Here is an 18527-nt window from a genome sequence, read left to right as displayed (position 1 = left end):
TTTCTAAATGTTTATATTTGCATATACTGCTCTTTTGTTATGGTAAGATGCACATAAAACAATATCTGTCATTTTGACCTCTTTAAAGTGTACTATTCAGGCATTCAGTACCTTCACAATGTTAATGCAACCATCACTAAGTTCTAGTTCCAGAATCTTTTCATCACCACAAAAGGAAACCTTTTATCCCTTAAGCAGTCACTCTCATTCTCCCTCCACACCAGCCCCTGACAACCATTAATCTGCTTTCTCTTTCTATGGATTTGCCTATTCTGGATATTTCATGTAAATGGAATCAGATAATATGACCTTTTGCATCTAGCTTCTTTCAGTTAGCATGTTTTCCAGGTTTAACATGTTACAATGTTATCAACACTTCACTCTTTATGACTGAATAATATTCCATTGTATGGCTATACCACATTTTGCCTATTCCTTCATCAGTTGATGGACATTTCTATTGTTTCCACATTTATCTATAGTGTTATAGCAAATAGTGCTGCTATGAACATTTATATGCAAGTTTTTATAATAAATAAAAATATGCCATTCTTAAAAAATAATATCTCTTTTAGTCTCATCAGGCTGCCATATCAATATACAATAGATGGGGTGGCCTTAATAACAAATTTATTTTCCCACAGTTCTGGAGACTAGAAGTCCAAGATCCAAAGTTTCAGCTGATTCAGTTTTTAAATATCAAGTATTTTTATTATCATCTGCCTTATTTGTTCTCCAATTATCCTTGGATAATTAATCTCTCTTAAACATAATTATAAATACTTGGCTGTTTGGAGGGAGGCTGATTTTGTCTTAATAATCCTAAATTTATAAAAGCAATGCATTCAAAAAAGTTGTGAGTGAACAGGAATGAAATTTCCCAGATTAGGTTATAAGCAGTGGTTGGTGTTTCATCCCCCCCGCCATTCTTATGGATGTAAATGTTAAAAAGAGAGAGAGAGAACTAAATCTACTGTCTGCTCTTCAATCCAAGGGCAATTGTCCAGAAAATATTACAGTATTTAAATATAAGGAAAAATGCACGGAGTAGGCTATGATGTTACAAAAACTCTTCTCTACTTGCTTTTCGAACCCTGAGAAATCGTGAGACTGGCTCCTCACCCACATTCCACCATGAATTCACGTCATCACCCGATGTCTTTCCCCAAATGTACCACGTTCACAAAACCAAAACTAAAAAGAGTATAGAGTCTATTTTGAGAAGTTTGTACAACTAGCAGCCAAGATCTTTCCAAGGCCCAGGGTACATATGTTTTAAAGTAAATATACAAGTAAACAACTAGTTTCTTCAAGTGAAGAAATTAGATTCTGCTATTTCCCTACTGGGAATTAACAAGTGGTCCCACAGCTTATCTGGATGTTAACACGATTTTTCCAAGGGACCTTCTAATAACATGTGAGCAGTGATCTGACAGTTGGGAAGAATTCTTGATTAATTCCTCCCCCATGTGCTGTATTCTGACTTCAAAGCCAGGAGCCCTTCCCCTGCACCATGCCTGTGTTATAGAAGGAGAGACTGAGATCTAGAAGTCAAAGGCAATAAGCTAGGGATTTTTCTTGGGCTTGGGAAGTGGAAGAAAGCTCAGAAGTGAAGAAAGGAAGGGATCTATTCAGCCAGTGAATCAAGGACTTTTCAGTGCAGAGTATCATTTACAACCATCTCAGGGACCAGCTCCCAGAGACACTAGGCTTAATTTAATCTTTCCTCTCTTCCTGGTGTGGGTCTTGTCTAATGATAATGTTAAACTCTATTTTCTGGATGTTCAGTTTCTCAACCTGCTCCTCCCAAAGCATAAGCTACATGTAGTGTAATTAATGAAGATATGTGAAGTGTTTGCAATAGAGCCTGAAACACTCATGACAATAAATATCATCATCATCATCTCAAAGTCACTAAGATTGTTCACCTCTTAGATTAATTTATGTGCATGAATTGTCTTCACATTAAATAGTAAAATCTTTTTCTGATTTAAAAAGTACTATGATAAATAACTACTGCATTAAGAAGTTGGAAGAGCATGAAAGTATTGTATAACCTGATTGATGTTTCTACTATCTGAGCTGAAATCAGATCAAAAAGTCTAGACCAATTGAGGGGGCTTCTATGTTACAGGGTTTGAGACTGGGGGTCTCCTAATGACCACTAATAAGGAAGGGATGGCAATCAGACTTCTACATTATTGCTCTGAAGGAAAATACTTTGTTTCCTGTTAAGGCCTATTCCTGTTAAGGTTCCTATTACAGAACCACAGTCTTAACAACATGGTTGTTAGAGTCACAAGGGACCTTGGTGTTAGAGTCAGAACAGACCTTGGAAATCATCTGTGAAATGACTCAAGGATTGTGACAGCCCAGAGCTGGGCACAGGTGGCTAAGTCCCAATACATCGTTACTAAATCCCTTCACAAGGTCTTTTACAGGAAAACCCAATATGTTAAGCAGAGAAAAGTGGAAGTGGTCAGTTAAAGCTGAAGTGTCCCTCAGACCCCTCATTGGCTCCTGAGGGCAGTTTGAAAATCATCAACACACTTCAGCCTGCTGATTTTGAGCTGTCACAGCAGATAGCCTGAAACAGTGGGACACCCGGAGCCTGAGAGTTGGCCAGACCTGAGGTTTAAGTCCAGCTTCACCACTTCATTAAGATGTTTGTCTCTGCCTCGGACACTAGCTTTTCACACAAATCCTATATATTTGATCACTTTTTTTTCTATCCACCTATGCCACTGGGTGGGTGTGTGGGGTTACATCTATATGCATTTCTATGAAGGACTTCACACTGAGAAACATCTGTCTCAAGAAAGGAAAATTAACAAATTCATGACCTGTGCTTTCTTTTGTACATATAGACTCGTTGCTATTTATCTTTTTGTTAAAGTAAGAGGTTGTTGCCTTCCCTATACACATCACCGTCTTTCCCTCAAGTCTGGTAAAACACTATAACATGGAAAATGTCTATAATATGTTTAAGTTAATGCAGATAATACAATGGCCTAATGATTAGCAGCTGTGTAAAATATAAGCACAAAAAAAGAGAAGGAAATAATGATAAAAATTACAAGGTATGTAAAACGCAAGCTTTTTTTTTTTTTTTTTTGCTAAAATCAACATGTCTCACTTTAAAATATCACTGGAAATAGAAGTTTACTTTACCAGTTAGAGACTTCAATTGATAGTTAATATGAAGCTGTTTGGGCTTCCCTGGTGGCTCAGCAGTAAAAAAAAAATCCACCTGCAATGCAGGAGATGTGAGTTCGATCCCCAGGTGGGGAAGATTCCCTGGAGGAGGGAATGGCAGCCCACTCCAGTATCCTTCCTGGAAGATCCCATGGACAGAAGAGCCAGTCCAAAGAGTTGCAAAGACTTAGACACAACTGAAGCAATTGAGCATGCACACACGCATGAAGCCATTTAACATATTCGGTTTTCTGGCCCCAGCCACCGCTCTGGCTGGCAAGAGCCCTGGGAGGTGAGCCAGCTGAGGGCCAGAGAACCAGGCATCTGGGCTGAGGGCAGAGGTGGCAGAGCTTGGGACTTCCTATGGGTCTAGAATTCATGCTAAGGGTCATCTGAAAGTCTCTACCCAGAGACAAACTTTAAACCAATGACCACCAGCCAAGCCTTCAATCCAAAGGGCCTTGTCAGAGACAGATGATTTGGAAGGGCAACCTGGAGAACTTCTTTGGGTTGCAGAGCAAATCCAGAGTTGCTTCTCACTACTTTGCTTAGGTTAGGGTTGCTTCTAACCCTAACCCTGTATCCTTCCCTCTGGTGGGACCCGTCTGGTATTTTTTCACTCAGCATACTAATTTTTAAGTTTATGTTGTTACATATTCTATAGTTTGTTCCTTTTATTGTTGGCAAGTATTCCAATGCCAAATTTATGTATTTCCCTATTAACAGACAGTTGGATAGTTTCCAGTTTGAGGCTATCATGAATAAAGCTAATAGGAATTTTCTTGTACCAGTCTTTTTTGTGGACCTTGGCATTCAACACTCTTGGGTAAATCCTTAGGAGTAGAAATGATGGGTCAGGAGGTAGGTGTATGCTTAACTGCTTTCCAAAGTAATTGGGTCATTTTACATTCCCACTCAAAGCAATTCTTCTCCCTTTTTTTAATTTGAAGCAACACGAATTTGAAAAAGAAGAAAAACAAAAGTGAGTCTTAATGAAAAATGAGAGGCAGTGAAGAAAGCGCTTTCTAAATTATTTGGAATAGTCAAGAAAACCTGTCTATAAGGCACAAAGCTATTTGACAGCTGATCCTCCAGGCAAATACTTTTATTTTGATCATTGGTTTGGAAATAATTTTAGCCACTTAGATCAAAAGTTTTCACAAAGGTGATTCAAGCAAAAGCCCAAGAGGAGAAGAACTTATATAAAGAACCCTTCAGATGAGCGTGGCACTGTGTTAAATGCAAGAAAGAGAACTCTTCCCACTTGGCATGCTTGTTTACTGGGCCAACCAAGGCCCTGACAAATGAAACAACGTTTTGATGCCTAATACAGTTCACCCCCAGGCACTGAGTCAGCTTTGTGTTTCCCATGAGCTTTGCTTCAAATAAACAGATTCGAGAACTTTATTAATTATGCACTCTGGGGCATAGGGCTGTGATAGACACCAGGCTCTGCACACAGCCTGGTAGCCAGTCTTCAGCTTGCTCCCGGCAGAAAAGGGATCCCTACGTCCTAAAACCTACACTGTTATTTTTGTTGGTTGCACAGCGCTCAGTAAGAGAAAATGAAAGCAATAAAGGCAGAATGTATCTCCATTCTCAGTAACTTTAGGAGGTGCTCTGTGCAATCTTTTTTTTCTATTAGGAAAATTAAACATTGTCAACAAGCTGAATATCCCCAAATCTGAAATGATTACATCAAAGCCTGTCTCCCTCCTGCAGTTGGTGGGAATTATTGTGTGCTTAAAAACAGAAAAATGACACAAGAAGGTCTCAGAGAAGTCCTGAGGCAGCAGTATGCTGAGCAAAGGGCCTGCACAGACTCAGGGTGGCAGAAACCCGATCTGGGACTCCAAGCCTCAGTAAGCAGTTATTTCCAGACAACTCCGGAAAGGACTGGGGCTTGTTCCTGGGCAAACTAGTGAATTTTCTCATGAATTTTATTGTTATAAGTGGCTTAGATGCCAGAAGGAGAGGAATAAGGAGTTCTTTTCTTTTCTTTTGTGTACCTACCACTTGCAAGGCACTGTGCCAAGCACTTACCTCGCATTAATTGACTTAATCCTCACAACAGCTCCATGAAGTAGGTGCCACTATCTCCATTTCAGAGGTGAATTTTGCCCCAGGGAAGTTAAATAACTTGTGGAAATTCCCCCATTTAAAGGAGAAAGAGTCAATATTTAAACCCAAGTCTTCCTACTCCAAATGCCTGCCTGCTCTACACTTTATGGACAGCAAGTGAAGTGAAAGTCGCTCAGCTCTTTCCAGCTCTTTGTGACCTTTGTGTCCAACTCTTTGTGACCCCATGGACTATACAGTCCATGGAATTCTCCAGGCCAGAATACTGGAGTGGGTAGCCTTTTCCTTCTCTAAGGGATCTTCCCAACCCAGGGATCAAACCCAGGTCTCCTGCATTGCAGGCAGATTCTTTACCGGCTGAGCCACAAGGGAAGCCCTATGGACAGCAAAGAAAGTTTTAAGGAAGTTTTTAAATGGGCAGCTGCTACCTTAGCTATGGACAAGAGCACCAGGCTCAGATTGAGAAGCTGGGGTTGAAAAGGAAGATACATTTTTCCCTTAAGTTCTACTCATAACTGCTTTCCACTGCCCTACTTTAGCTTCTTTCCCTGTCAGTTCAGTCGCTCAGTCGTGTCTGACTCTTTGCAACCCCATGGACTGCAACACGCCAGGCTTCCCTGTCCATCACTATCTCCCGGAGCTTACTCAAACTCATGTCCATCGAGTCGATGATGCCATCCAAACGGCTCATCCTCTGTCATCCCCTTCTCCTCCCACCTTTAATCTTTCCCAGCATCAGATTCTTTTCCAATGAGTCATTTCTTCACATCTGGTAGCCAAAGTATTGGAGTTTCAGCTTCAGCATGAGTTCTTCCAATGAATAATCAGAACTGATTTCCTTTAGGATTGACGGTTGGATCTCCTCGCAGTCCAAGGAACTCTCAAGAGCCTTCTCCAGCACCACAATTCAAAAGCACCAGTTCTTTGGCACTCAGCTTTCTTTATAGTCCAACTCTCACATCCATACATGACTATTGGAAAAACCATAGCTTTGACTAGATGGACCTTTGTTGGCAAAGTAATGTCTCTGCTTTTTAATATGCTGTCTAGGTTGGTCATAGCTTTTCCTTCAAGGAGCAAGCATCTTTTAATTGCATGGCTGTAGTCACCATCTGCAGTGATTTTGGAGCCCAAGAAAATAAAGTCTGTCACTGTTTGCATTGTTTCTCTATTTGCCTTGAAGTGATGGGACCGGATGCCATGATCTTAGTTTCTGAATGTTGAGTTTTAAGCCAACTTTTTCACTCTTCTCTTTCACTTTCATCAAGAGACTCTTTAGTTCTTCTTTGCTTTCTGCCATAAGGGTGGTGTCATCTGCATATCTGAGGTTATTGATGTTTCTCCCAGCAATCTTGATTCCAGCTTGTGCTTCCTCCAGACCAGCGTTTCTCATGATGTACTCTGAATATCAGTTAAATAAGCATGGTGATGATATACAGCCTTGAAGTCCTCCTTTTCCTATTTGGAACCAGTCTGTTGTTCCATGTACAGTTCTAACTGTTGTTTCTTGACCTGCATACAGATTTCTCAGGAGGCAGATCAGGTGGTCTAGTATTCCCATCTCTTTCAGAATTTTCCACAGTTTGTTTGTTCTCTTTTCCTATGAGAAATGTTTAATAAAAAGTGTTTTCCTGTGAGAGCACTGAGCAGCTATAGTCCACAGTAACTGGCCTTGAGCTGGTGGTGAGTTTTTCTGCTTTCCCCTCCAAGCCTCCAAGCAATCTACCTTCCTTTTCTAGTGTAAAGGAAAGCCACCTGACCTTCTTTATTCCCCGTCTTATTTAAAGATCTTCACCAGCACTAGAAAGTCGTGGTCTATTTTATAAGCCACACAAACAGCAATGCATCACTTCAGTTCCCATCTACTGTGTGTTTTGGGGTCTTCTGGGTAGTAACAGGTTGGAGCTTGCTGTGCCCTTATTAAACTGTGAAGGTCACTTCTCTCTAAGGATCCGTCATCAGCAAGCCCTTTGCTTCCTCTCCACAAATGTGTCTCTTCCAGAGCCTTTTGCAATTATGGCTCGTTTCTCTAGGTTTCATATGGCAGGCGTCTGAGCAGAATTAAAAGCATAAGCACGTGCAAAAATAATCCGCTTCCCAAGATAGTAAATGCTGAGAAGTTCTATATTAGAACACACTGTGAGTGCTGACTGGCTGGGGCCTGATTAACCTAATAGGCTTAAAGTTCCACTTGCCATGCACATCTGTTAGGACACGAGCAACACTCAGAGGCCCATAATCCACGAGACTGAAGTCCTTTAGAATTGCCCTGTTGCTCACTAGCAGCAGAGGGCTCAAACTTAAGAACATCACCAGGACAGCAGCATTACTACCTCTGCAAGATGAGGCCAAGGAAGTGAAGAGAGCTGGTTGCAAGTTTAGGACATTGCACCTTGGACTTCAAAGGATTCTGGCCTACCGATTGCCTGGATGGACTAGTAAGACTGCCTTCAGTTCCTATTTTGAATACAATTCTCTGAAAATTGTGAGGGTTGCAGGTGGGAGATGACGACAGGCTGACATCATGGGATGCACACCTTCCCACAGTGATCTTGTTAACAGTGTTGCCAAGAGTGGCATCCAGTTTTTTAAAAAGCCCAAAGCAATCCTGCCAGGACATCAGAGGGCCAGTGAAAGAGGTTCCCTCCCTTTGCTGGTTCAAAGTTCCACCTGCTATGACCCCGGAGGGGGCTCGTCCCAGGGACAACAGGCAGAAGAAGAACAGCCTAGTCCCAGGTGGACCCAGACTGTGGCTGACAGTCTCTGTCAGCTCACCAAGGATCCCACTGCAGGCAAAGCAAAAGATATAGAGAGACTGATCTCAGAAACCAAAACCTCCCCATCCCAGCTGAACAAATCACAAAGTTGCATGGCTACGGAAATTCCATTCAAGAGACAGAGCTCCCATGGGTCACAAAGGGCAGCCTTTTCCGGGGAAGAAAGTGAAGAAAGTAATACCCAGGAGACTTCCAAATGGGCAAAGAGACCAAAATGTCACAGGTCAAGCAAACAGGGCCATTACCGCCAAACCATCCTTGCCGCCCACAAATCTGAAGACAAGGTGGACTTCCCCGAGCCTCTGGTGAAGGCCCATCAGAGCACTTACATCTATCTGCATGCCTGCCTCTCCAAATATGAAGCAGTTCTGAGCATCATCCATCAGGCCACCCAGACCCACGAGCTGCTGCAGCCCATGGTTGGCTTCCTGATGCTGTGTTTCGATGAGGTCAACCAGCTTTTGGGGGAGATCTCCAAGGATGGAGAAGAGCTCCTCCAGGAGGTTCGAGAGGATCTGACTTGGCCGTTGAAGAAAGGAGAGCCCCGGGAGCAGCCAGATCTTCTGCAGCAGCTTCTGCAGTACACAGTCAGCAAGCTGCAGGAGCTCAGCGGCACAGTGGCCTTGCTCACCAGTAGCCTCTTGGAGGGCTCCGGCAGCTACCTCCACGCCGCTGCAGGCCACCTGGGGAACAAGCTGAGCACAAAGAGGGGCATGGATGAACGCCTCCTCGGGGCTCTGGCGCACCTGGAAAGCTTGGCGAGCAGCCAGAGCGACCCTGAAGCAAGGGGTCTACCCCTGTGCTCTGAGGACAGTGGCATCGGTGCGGACAATGAGTCCGTGCAGCCGGCAGACAAGCTGGGCAACCAAGCCAGCTGGGACTTAGTGCCAGATGCTGCAGAGTGGAGGCCGGCAATTTCACCCACAGTGGAGGCCAGGCTGTCAGGACACACCTGGCAGCGAAGTCCATTCCGGATGGATTTAGACGGACCCCAGGACTGCCCACTCTCAAGGCCTCTCACAGCTAAGGTTCATCCAGCAGTGCAGGGTGGATCAGGGAGCCCCTGGCCCTCTGTCGCAGGCCCAGAAAATACTGCCTCCGGGCCTTGGGGGCTGGGCCAAAGCACTCTGTGTGGTCCCCCTGGGATGGGGACTTCCGGTGAAGCACACCTTTCTAAAGACTCCAGCTGCGTGCACACTCCATCCCTCAGTGAAGGTGAGGACAGCAGCTCAGAGGAGGAGGAGGACGAAGGAAGCTGCATGAGTCCACGCACCTGGCAGGAAAACGCTTCCCATCCAAGGCCGCGGTCTTCACCTACCAGTGCTGAAAGCCCATTTCAGCCACACCCCCGGAGACTCAGGAGCCCCCAGGCCCGGGAAATGGTTCTGAAGATGAAGGAAGCGATCAGTGAAAGGATCAAGTTTGTTCCTGTGCTGTCTGAGCACCAGGACTGGATGGAGGAAGAGGAGAGGACCACGGTGCCCCCGAGGCCCAGCACAGCCAGCGGCAGCAGGAGAGCCCCCTCGAGGCAGAGGAGGTCCCAGTCTGAGGGGTGTCTGAAGAGCCACACAGAGGATCCCACCCTCCAGGAGCTGCGGAGGGTCCAAAGGGAACTCAGCCAGAGGCTGGAGGCGTTTTACAGCCTGGGCGCCCGATGGCAGGGGCAGAGCCAAAAGCCAGTCACGCAGCCCAGAGCTGCAACACTGAGGCCCGACAGCCGCTGCCAGGTGGTCCCGAGCAGCGCCATCAGGAAGCTAAAGTCATCCCTCACCAAGAACTTCAGCATTTTGCCAAGTCAGGACAAGAGCATCCTGCAGAAGTGCTGCTCCCGCCCTGAGGGAGAACAGCTCGGGCAGGGGAAAGCTCAGGGGCTCCCAAACATCATCCCATCGGGCGAGAGGGCCGGTGAGGCTCCAGGGGTCAGGGACCAGACCACCAGGAGCTGTCCCACCAGAACATCAGTCAAGAAACTCATTGAAACCTTCAGTCCCACCGAGAGTCTAAGGACACTGGGGGATTCCTGGGACTCGGGGCCAAGCCCCTGCCCCAAGAAGTGGGGGGTCCCCACCGTGCCTCCCAGATTCCCCATTTACAGAGGGCTGGCCCCGTTGTATCCAAAGCCTCGGATTTCTCCAGCAGTGGGTGGAGAATCTCTCAGGATGGGCCCAGGCTGGAGGCCCTTAGCTCCTACCTTTCCCCCTCTGCTCATAGCTGAAGCAGCCAAGAGTGAGGACCTCAACTGGGAAACAGAAGAGAACCCAGAGAATCTCCCTCCGCCGCCTCTGGAAATCCTGATGGACCAATCATTCACTTCTCTGGAGCCCCCGGAGAGCAGCAAGCCAGCAGAGAGCCCCCTTGAAGGGACCCACGTTCCGGGGCTGGGAGGGACTGGCTCTGCCCGGAGAACGTGGGCTTCCCCAAGGCTAAGAGCCTCCATGAGCCCCACTGACCTGCTGCCCAGCAAGAGCACCGCCACCCTCACCAGGGCCCGCAGCGCAGAGCCAGAGAACAGCAAGGGCGGCTTCAATACCGGAAAGCTCGCCTTGGACTTCAACCACCCACCAGCAGCTAGCGGAAACCCAGAGGTGCAGGGCAGCAGGGCGCAGAGTCAGGTACGGGCAGACAGGGCCTCAGGCCTCTCCAAGCCTCCCCGGAAGGTCATTCACTGGCTCCATTCCAGCCACACATCTGGGCAGAACAGGATCTCAGAACCCAGCCTGACCAGGCCGATGCGGGGACCACATTCTCCCGAGGCCCCAAGGCAGACCCAAGGCCGAAGCCCTGTGCTGGTCAGGAAGGCCTCCCCCACGAGGGCGCACTGGACGCCCAGAGTGGACAGGAGGCACTCGGGCCTGTCCTCCACTCACAGGTCTGCCCAGACAAGTGCACCCTGTGTGCATGGGGCCCCTAGCCCACCCCTCAGCCCTCCAGTGAGTCCCAGGGCACTAAGCCCCCCAACAGGGAAGAAACGAGCTTCCCCTCCCCTCCAGCACAAGCTGCCCAGCCCTCCCTCAACAAGCCCACTCGCTCAGCACAAGGTCTCCCGTCCCCCTACCCAGTGCACAGAAGCCGGTTCCCTGGCCTCTGGTCCCTCCCCCTCTCCCCCAGCATCTCCCAGTCAGGGGCCCAAGGAAACACGAGATTCTGAAGACAGTCGGGCAGCCACGGCATCTGGAAACACACGCTCCATTTTCTGCCCAGCCACCTCCTCTCTGTTTGAAGCTAAACTACCATTCTCAACAGTACCCCCACTCACCCCATCATCCCTGCCCCCTGAAGCTGGGAGTCCTCTTGAAACCCCCACAGGAGGCTGGAGGGGCAGCTCAGGGCCACGAATGAGGGCAGATTCACAGCGAGGGACAACTCTGTGTGCCCTGAACCCTCAACCTTTCATCCGAAGGACAGCCTCTGACCCCCGGCCGGGCGTCCGCCTTCACCTGCCTGTCCCGGGCGCCACCAGCAGCGCTTGTGAATCCCAGCATGGCCAGAGCAGGTAAGGAGAGTCCTGCGGTTTGGGGGATAGAGCTGAGGGGCCCTTAGGATCATCTGGGTCAGTAGTTTTCAAACTGTGCTCCAAGAGAAGAACAAGTTGGAAAGGGTGTATCAAGATATCCGGTCTCCCAGTGCCCCAACCTGAAGCAACAATTTTTCGTCTGTTACACGTTTCAGGTTCTCATGAAAGATTTCATTGCAAGAGGTTCTGCTGTAATACAAATAAAGTTTAAAAAAACCAGGTTGGTCCAGCCACACATGCCCCTCATTTCACAGGTGGGGAGATTGAGATGAAGTGACTTGGCCCCCAAAGTTGAGTCACGGTTACCTGTCTGAAGCCAGCAGCAGCTTGATTCCTGTCCTTTCTGGTTTATATCTGTAGACCAGCATCTTAGCAGGAGGTACTTTTTGGTCCCAGGACTTTCTTTAAACTCTTTAAAACTGAGACCCTCAAGGGGCCTTTGTGCATTGCATCTATTGCTTTTTACTGCATTACAGATTAAAGTTGAGAGATGTCTAGAGTATTTATTAATTTGTAAAACGCCTAATTCTATGTTAACATAAATAATATAATGAAGAGTAACTATTTTTTTCCACAACAAAAAATTGAGTGAGTAGAGTGACACTGTCTTCTAGTTTTGCAAACCTCTTTAGTGTGTGGGCTTCACAGAAAGACAGCTGGGTTCTCAGGCCTTCATCCGCAGGCAATCTGTTGTGATGTCACACATCCTGTAGTGTGGAAAACTCCACTCTGCATTCATGAAAGAATGAGAGAGAAAGGCACATAACATTTTAATATTATGATGAACACACTTTTGACAACTTGGACACAACACCTTCCTCGAAAAGGTCTGGGAGGCAGCCAGGGGACACGCTTTAAGGACAGCTGATCCTGGAGGTATTGAATATAAAAGTTTGGCTTCCTCTTACTCCTGAGGACCCCCAATCCTGCCTCCTTCTCCATCTCCCCTTTCAGAGGGTGTAGAGGAAGAGCAAGACTTTCCCTGAGCACTGAGCACAAGAACAAGAACGCAGGCAGAAGGGCCCCCTGCCTGCCCTGGGCCGGCTGAGTCCAAGTGTGCCTTTCTCGTGAAGGGCGGCTGATGGGCGTGTTCTTGGCCCAGCCACACAGACAGGCCAGGCAGGCGGCTGTGAGAGGACATGACTCAGAGAATAGCCGCTGCCTGGCCGTTGAAAGGACTCATATGGTGATGTGGTTATTTTACAGGATATACAGGGACATGTATCTTTTCTTGAATTGTGGCATGGGGGGAAACATGTACATCCGAGGTCGGCTAAAGAGGAACTCTTAATCAACGTGTCCTGATATCAAATCGGACAAAGCTCAGCCCGCACCGTCCTTGCTATCTTTTCAGTGCCCACAGTTGTGTAAATCAGAAGTTAATTTCTGCCAGACTGATACATGTTACAGACTTCACAGTCTGTCGAGGCATAAATGGTAATTTCTCACAAAGTACTCGGCAGTCAATTTTAAATAAAGATATTATCTCGGGAAAGTTGTGCGTGATTATAGTTATGTAAACTTCCCCAGCCACTTGAAAGAAATGAAATATTGATTATTTTTGCACGAATCTTAATGTAATGTTGCTCTTTTCTTAAATCTAAAATGAGCTTCCTACAACACAGTGCCTTTCATCTGAGAACCTCTATAAATGTTAATGCATTATTCCTCACACTCGCTACTTACTTAGTTATTAGATTTCTAAAACTGTGCCCTTCAGGAGAAGAGCTTGAGAGAACAGGGACAATAAAATGGCATTAATTAAAAACACTAACATTTTAAAACAGCAGGAGCAATAATAAAGTAGCATAAAATTGTTCAAGGAGAAAATACTGCCATTCTCTCAGGCTTCTCCTCGGAATAGGGCAGCCTAAAAGGTTGTTTTATGTCCTGAATTTCAATATGCGGAGAGATGGGGTGGGGTGGGGAGAGATTGTAGCTTGAAAGAGGTAGGAAGAGGAGGATGCATAAACAGGAGCCTTCCCAAGGTCATGTGGAAGGTCACAGAGTGACTCACACCCATTCCTGTCTCCTGGTCAGACCACACCTCCAAGCTCTTCCAGACTGTGCGACTGTGAGCATGTGATGGAAGTAGTGGGAAAACGCTCATTCCCCAGACACCCCCCACACTCCCCGCCCAACCCTTGTAAAGTTGGCATCTGCGAGCAAAAGCCAACCAGCTCTAAGAGCAGGGCATTTGCAGCTCTGTAGCAGACAAGCATTTTTTTCTGCCCTCCTGTGTATGGGAAACAATGCCAGGGAACTGAGCGTGATTTCCCCAAGATCATGCAACAAGTCAGTGCCAGAAAGCCAGGAACTGCTCAGAACAGGCTGTTTCCCCAAGCAGGGACTTGCAGGAGCAGCCCCACCCATAGTATCTTGCAGCCAAGGCAGGCTTGCGGGACGCACTGGCCTGCATCTGGTGTTGATCTCCCGTCTGTCATCCCATGCTAGGCATGAGCCCCTTTTTTAGAAAACATGATGATGTTGATACCTTCCCCATCTCGGGGCCCAGGGATTGGGCACAGTCCTTGGAGGCTTCCCCAGGAAGCTCAGTTACTGAGCCTCAACTGTTATTTACATATTGAATCCTCTGGTGGAGGCAGCTGTCTCTCTCCAGGTCTCAGTGTGTCCAGACTTGCTCCCCTAAATGCAAACGCGGTGCTTTTACTCTCTGCCGGGACAGGACTAGCCAGGCAGGGGCTCTCAGCAGCCATGTTTCCTGGATCCAGAGATCTGGGCAAGCTGCTTCCCCATCAGGTCTGGGAACAGGTGGAACCACAGCCATATAGCAACTGAAAAAATCAGCCTCCTGGCCTGAACCTCATGAAGATGTAGGACCTGGCTAGGGGAGGGAAAGAGGGGAAGACACAATTCTAGAACCAAATCCTGTGTCAGACGTCAGTGTCAGCATCCATGGATGCTGGGTACCACAGCCTGTCCCCTGGGCCTGCCCCTTCTGTTCCTGCTAGCTGCTCCAGTCCAGGGACAGCAAAGAATCATGCCTCCCCCTGCTCCAAAGGGGCACAGGGAAAACAAACAGTAAGGTGGGAGCTGTTACCCACACATCACTGGGTCCTGCAGGAACTCGTGATGGGGCCAGAGGCTGACATAGATAAGACTGGCTCTAAGGAACAGAGTGGGTTCCTCACTGCCTGAAATTCATGTATGTTGGCCAATGTCAGTGCCCACCCCCCTCACCCCCATTCCTGCCACCCTGATCTCGTCAGGGTCCAAACTCAAACTTGTCCTCTGCTGGTTGGATATCCCATGTAAGTCTAAGCATGCAGAGCTGAGCACACTCATAATACAGTCAAGAAGGTCCTGTTGTGGGCAGAGAGAAGGGCTTCTGGTCTGTGCACATGGAGAGCTGGGTCTCATCCTGGCCCTGGGGTAGCTGATGGAGAGGCTTGGAGCCTCAGGTGCCATATGACAGAGTGGTCCTTCAGGTCCCTTGCGGGTATAAATTTGTGGTCATGCTACAAAAGAGCATCAGTGACAGCTGACTACTTATTGAATGCCTATGGTGTGCTGGGTGGTGCGCGGAGAGTTTTCTGTGCTTCATACAATATTGAAACCTTTGAGTGTCCTGTGAGATGGGTATCATTACTACCTCCTTTTGACAAAGAAGGAAACAGAATCAAGGCGATTAATCAACATGCTCCAGGTCACACAGCTAGTAAGTGAAAGGGCCAGGGAGTGAACCTAGACAGCAGACTCCACCTTCCATGTGGTTGTTGCAGGACTAGCCTGGCTGCCTGTGGCCAGGGTGGCTCTCTGAGCTGGTTCCCCATCTGGCCTAGGCTTGCTCCGTGCTTGGGACCACCCTCCATTCTGTGCTGCCAGAGCACACTGGGTAGCCCTCTTTGCTCAGAGCCCTTTCACTGTGGCACTCAGCAGCTGGGAAGCTCTGTTTTATTCAAAGGCCAGGTCTGGGCCAAGCAGTTTTCATTTTATTCCATTCAGGAAAAGGGTGGCAACAGAGCAAAGCCGGGTTGTTTTTGCATTTGTTTTATTGTGGTTTTTGCTGTTATCGTTGGTGTTGTTTTTATTTTTAATTCAACTAGCTAAGCCTAGCCCTTTATGGAATAAGAAGTGGTGGTTCAGATGGTAGAGAATCTGCCTGTGATGCAGGAGATCAAGGTTTGATTCCTGGGTCAGGAAGATCCCCTGGAGGAGGGCATGGAAACCCACTCCAGTATTCTAAACTGGAGAATCCCATGGACAGAGGAGCCTGGCAGGTTATAGTCCATGGGGTTGCAAAGAGTCAGACACGACTGAGCAACTAACACTTTAAAACAAAACAAAATAAAAGCCCGAGTTCTTGAGGGATTTGTTTTGTCCAGAGCTGCAGGATCTGATTGTCCCAGGAAAAAACAGAACGCAGCCTGTCCTCTGAAACGCCGGGAGCGTGGCTCCCATGGTGCCGCACCAGAGGAGATGCCCACAAGGACAGCACCAGCAGGCAAAGCTGATACGGAAAGGCAGAGGCCTGGCACAAGGGCCCACCAGGTCTGTGGGCGACACAGACAGGAGGGCTTGAGAGAGACAGAAAGGAGAGGGGGCGGGGCCAGAAGCAACAAGGAGGGTTTGACTGGCACCTATGCTTTCTCTCTGCAGCAGCAGCGAGGAGAGCCCCAAGGACACAGAGCCGTGGAACAGCCCCTGTGGCCTAGAACTGAAGGGCAGCGGCAGGGGTGCACCATCCCCAGAGCTCTGTGTGCTGGGCCACGGGCTGCAGCGAGAGGCCAGCGTGGGCCATGCCCAGGACAAGTCCCAGCAGAAGGAAGTGACCTGACGGGCTGCCAACTGAGTGACACTGATGTCAGTCACCTTGGAAAGCAAGGGTGACAGCCAAGCATTAGCGCCAGAGAAGGTAGGCCAACCAGACTCCTGCTGAGATGCAGGAAAGGCCTGGAAGGGGCACTGCCCAAGGGGTCTGCTAAATTCTGAACAACTACTGTGTGCAGCCCTGGGTCTTGGTTTGCCTTGAGGGCCGAAGATTAGCTATCAATATGGACTCCACAATGACACTCTATAATCCTTCAAGTGTTGGCCTTAATTTAGCAGGAAAATGTATTTCCAGCATGCTTGATGATCCAGGTGTTCATGAAACCATCTAATTCTCTCAACAATTAAAGAAGCAGACAGCATTCTCTTCGTTTTGCAGCAAGAAAACCAAAGTACCCCCAAGCCTACTCACCCCCCAAGTGTCTTGTCTGAGCTCACCCAGCTAGGAAGAGAGCAGGAAAACTTGCACAGGTGTGCCTGGCACTAGAATCTATTATCTTTCATTACTTTGTTTTTTTAACATTCCATTGCCCTTGACTATCCCATCATTCCATTTGCCTAAAGCATGCACCTACTTGTACAAACAGAAAGCTTTTTTAAGGTTAAAAAATGGCACGGCATTCAAGTGCCCATTATGAGCTCTGTTGAGAAGCTGATTGCTCCAGAGATAAGCAATGGTGAGATTAAGACACACAGCTCCACCTACCTGCCTTCTTCTGCTTCCCAAGCTCAACTCCAAAGCCCTGAAAGCCAAGCATCCAGCCCATTGGTGCAGTCCTGTTGCCTTTCCAGCTAAGCGTGTCTCAGATGCTCTGTCCTACGCACCCACGTGCCTCTCAGACTGAGTGGGTACAACCAAGCCTCCCAAACAAGGAAGCCTTTTCTCTGTGCCCCATGGGGACTGAAGCACAGAAGGACGTGTGGGCAAGGGGTGCAAATGCACACACACACATACACAACCAATCTCCCACACAGGTTTCTCAGCCAACTTTATTCCCAGTCATCTGCAGACCTTCTGCTGGAGTTGAAATTGAAGTGAAGAACCATCATTCATGTCAAAACCCTGCTTCTGCCAATTGAGCTAGATATTTGCAGCAGCTTTTGGAATTTTTCCGCTGGAGGCTGTGGCGTGCTTTCTATTTAGAAAAGAAATTGCAGTAATTGGGTGATTCAATACCAGTGCAGTGGGTTGTCAAAAGATAAGAATTCTCACCCACAGGGTACAGCAAAGGGGCAATCCTCCACCTTTGCTGCAAAGCTGATTTTTCAAGTTTGGAAAAACTTAGTCTTCAAGCCCTGACTTGTTGAAGTGGATCATGACTCAAGAACATGTTAAACTGGGTCCTGAGAATTCAGCTACCTCCCCCATGGACAGGCTGAAGGTCTGAATAAGGGAATCCCTCCTTGACCTGTCCAGATACTCAGGCAGAGGTGACAGGGACCATCTCTTCCAAGGCATCGAAGGAAGTGTTGATTAGACTACCACGAGGGGCCACAACTTGCCCCTCTATGGGGAAATGTCTGTGAACGCCCACCGTGAGACTGTGTTTGCTGTGTATCTGCTCTAATCCTCAGAGCAGAACTCAGGCCACTGTGGGGCGGAGTCACACCCCAGGTGGGAGGGTGGATCCTGGGAACTGCCTAGGCTGCAGGAAACCCTAGAAGTTTAAAGCCACCCAAGCAGTCAGGACCTGGGTAAGTGTGTGAGAGCAGCTAGCTTCAGGGAACTTGTTTGATGTAGGAATAAAACTTGTTCAGGCCATCTCCCTGTATGGTTAGGCTGGCAGCATGCTGCCGAGGGCTGGGCCCCATAGACAAGATTTCAGGAAGCAAGCAGTGCAGAGCCATCCAGCCTAGAGGTAAGAACTGGTCAGAAGGGGTCCTGCCCTGTGCGAGGTTTCGAGGCAGGCTTCCTGGAGGTCTGAAGAAACAACACAGAACCCCAGCTGCCAGGAGATGAGACAGGGACTCAGCTGACGAAACTGGATGCTACATGGGGACGTAACCCCAGCAATGACAAGTCTAGTGATAGGATGAGAACTGGGAGCCAGATCCGAGAGAATAGAAAGTGAGGCTGATTTCCAGCCCAGGCCCCGCCACTGCCCCCCCAAAGGGCCTTATCTTAGAGGTATTGGGCTGGTTTGAGTGTGGGGGGCTGGGAGGTGGGCTGA

The 18527-nt window shown here is 48.0% G+C and overlaps 1 protein-coding gene across 1 annotated transcript; it reads left to right on the top strand.

Annotated features, from left to right (window-relative positions):
- The first annotated feature begins 7798 nt into the window (after window positions 1-7798).
- PCARE (photoreceptor cilium actin regulator) lies at window positions 7799-16363 on the top strand. Its single transcript, XM_081484295.1, has 2 exons — window positions 7799-11544; window positions 16186-16363. Exons 1-2 carry the CDS (start codon window positions 7799-7801, stop codon window positions 16361-16363), a joined length of 3924 nt encoding a protein of 1307 aa, XP_081340421.1.
- Window positions 16364-18527: the final 2164 nt, after the last annotated feature.

This window comes from Giraffa tippelskirchi, chromosome 4, assembly GCF_054371585.1.
Source record: "Giraffa tippelskirchi isolate mGirTip1 chromosome 4, T2T-mGirTip1v1.2.pri, whole genome shotgun sequence".
NCBI lineage: Eukaryota > Metazoa > Chordata > Mammalia > Artiodactyla > Giraffidae > Giraffa > Giraffa tippelskirchi.
The sequence above is the reverse complement of the archived record's forward strand: the minus strand, read 5'-3'. Positions and strand labels throughout refer to the sequence as shown.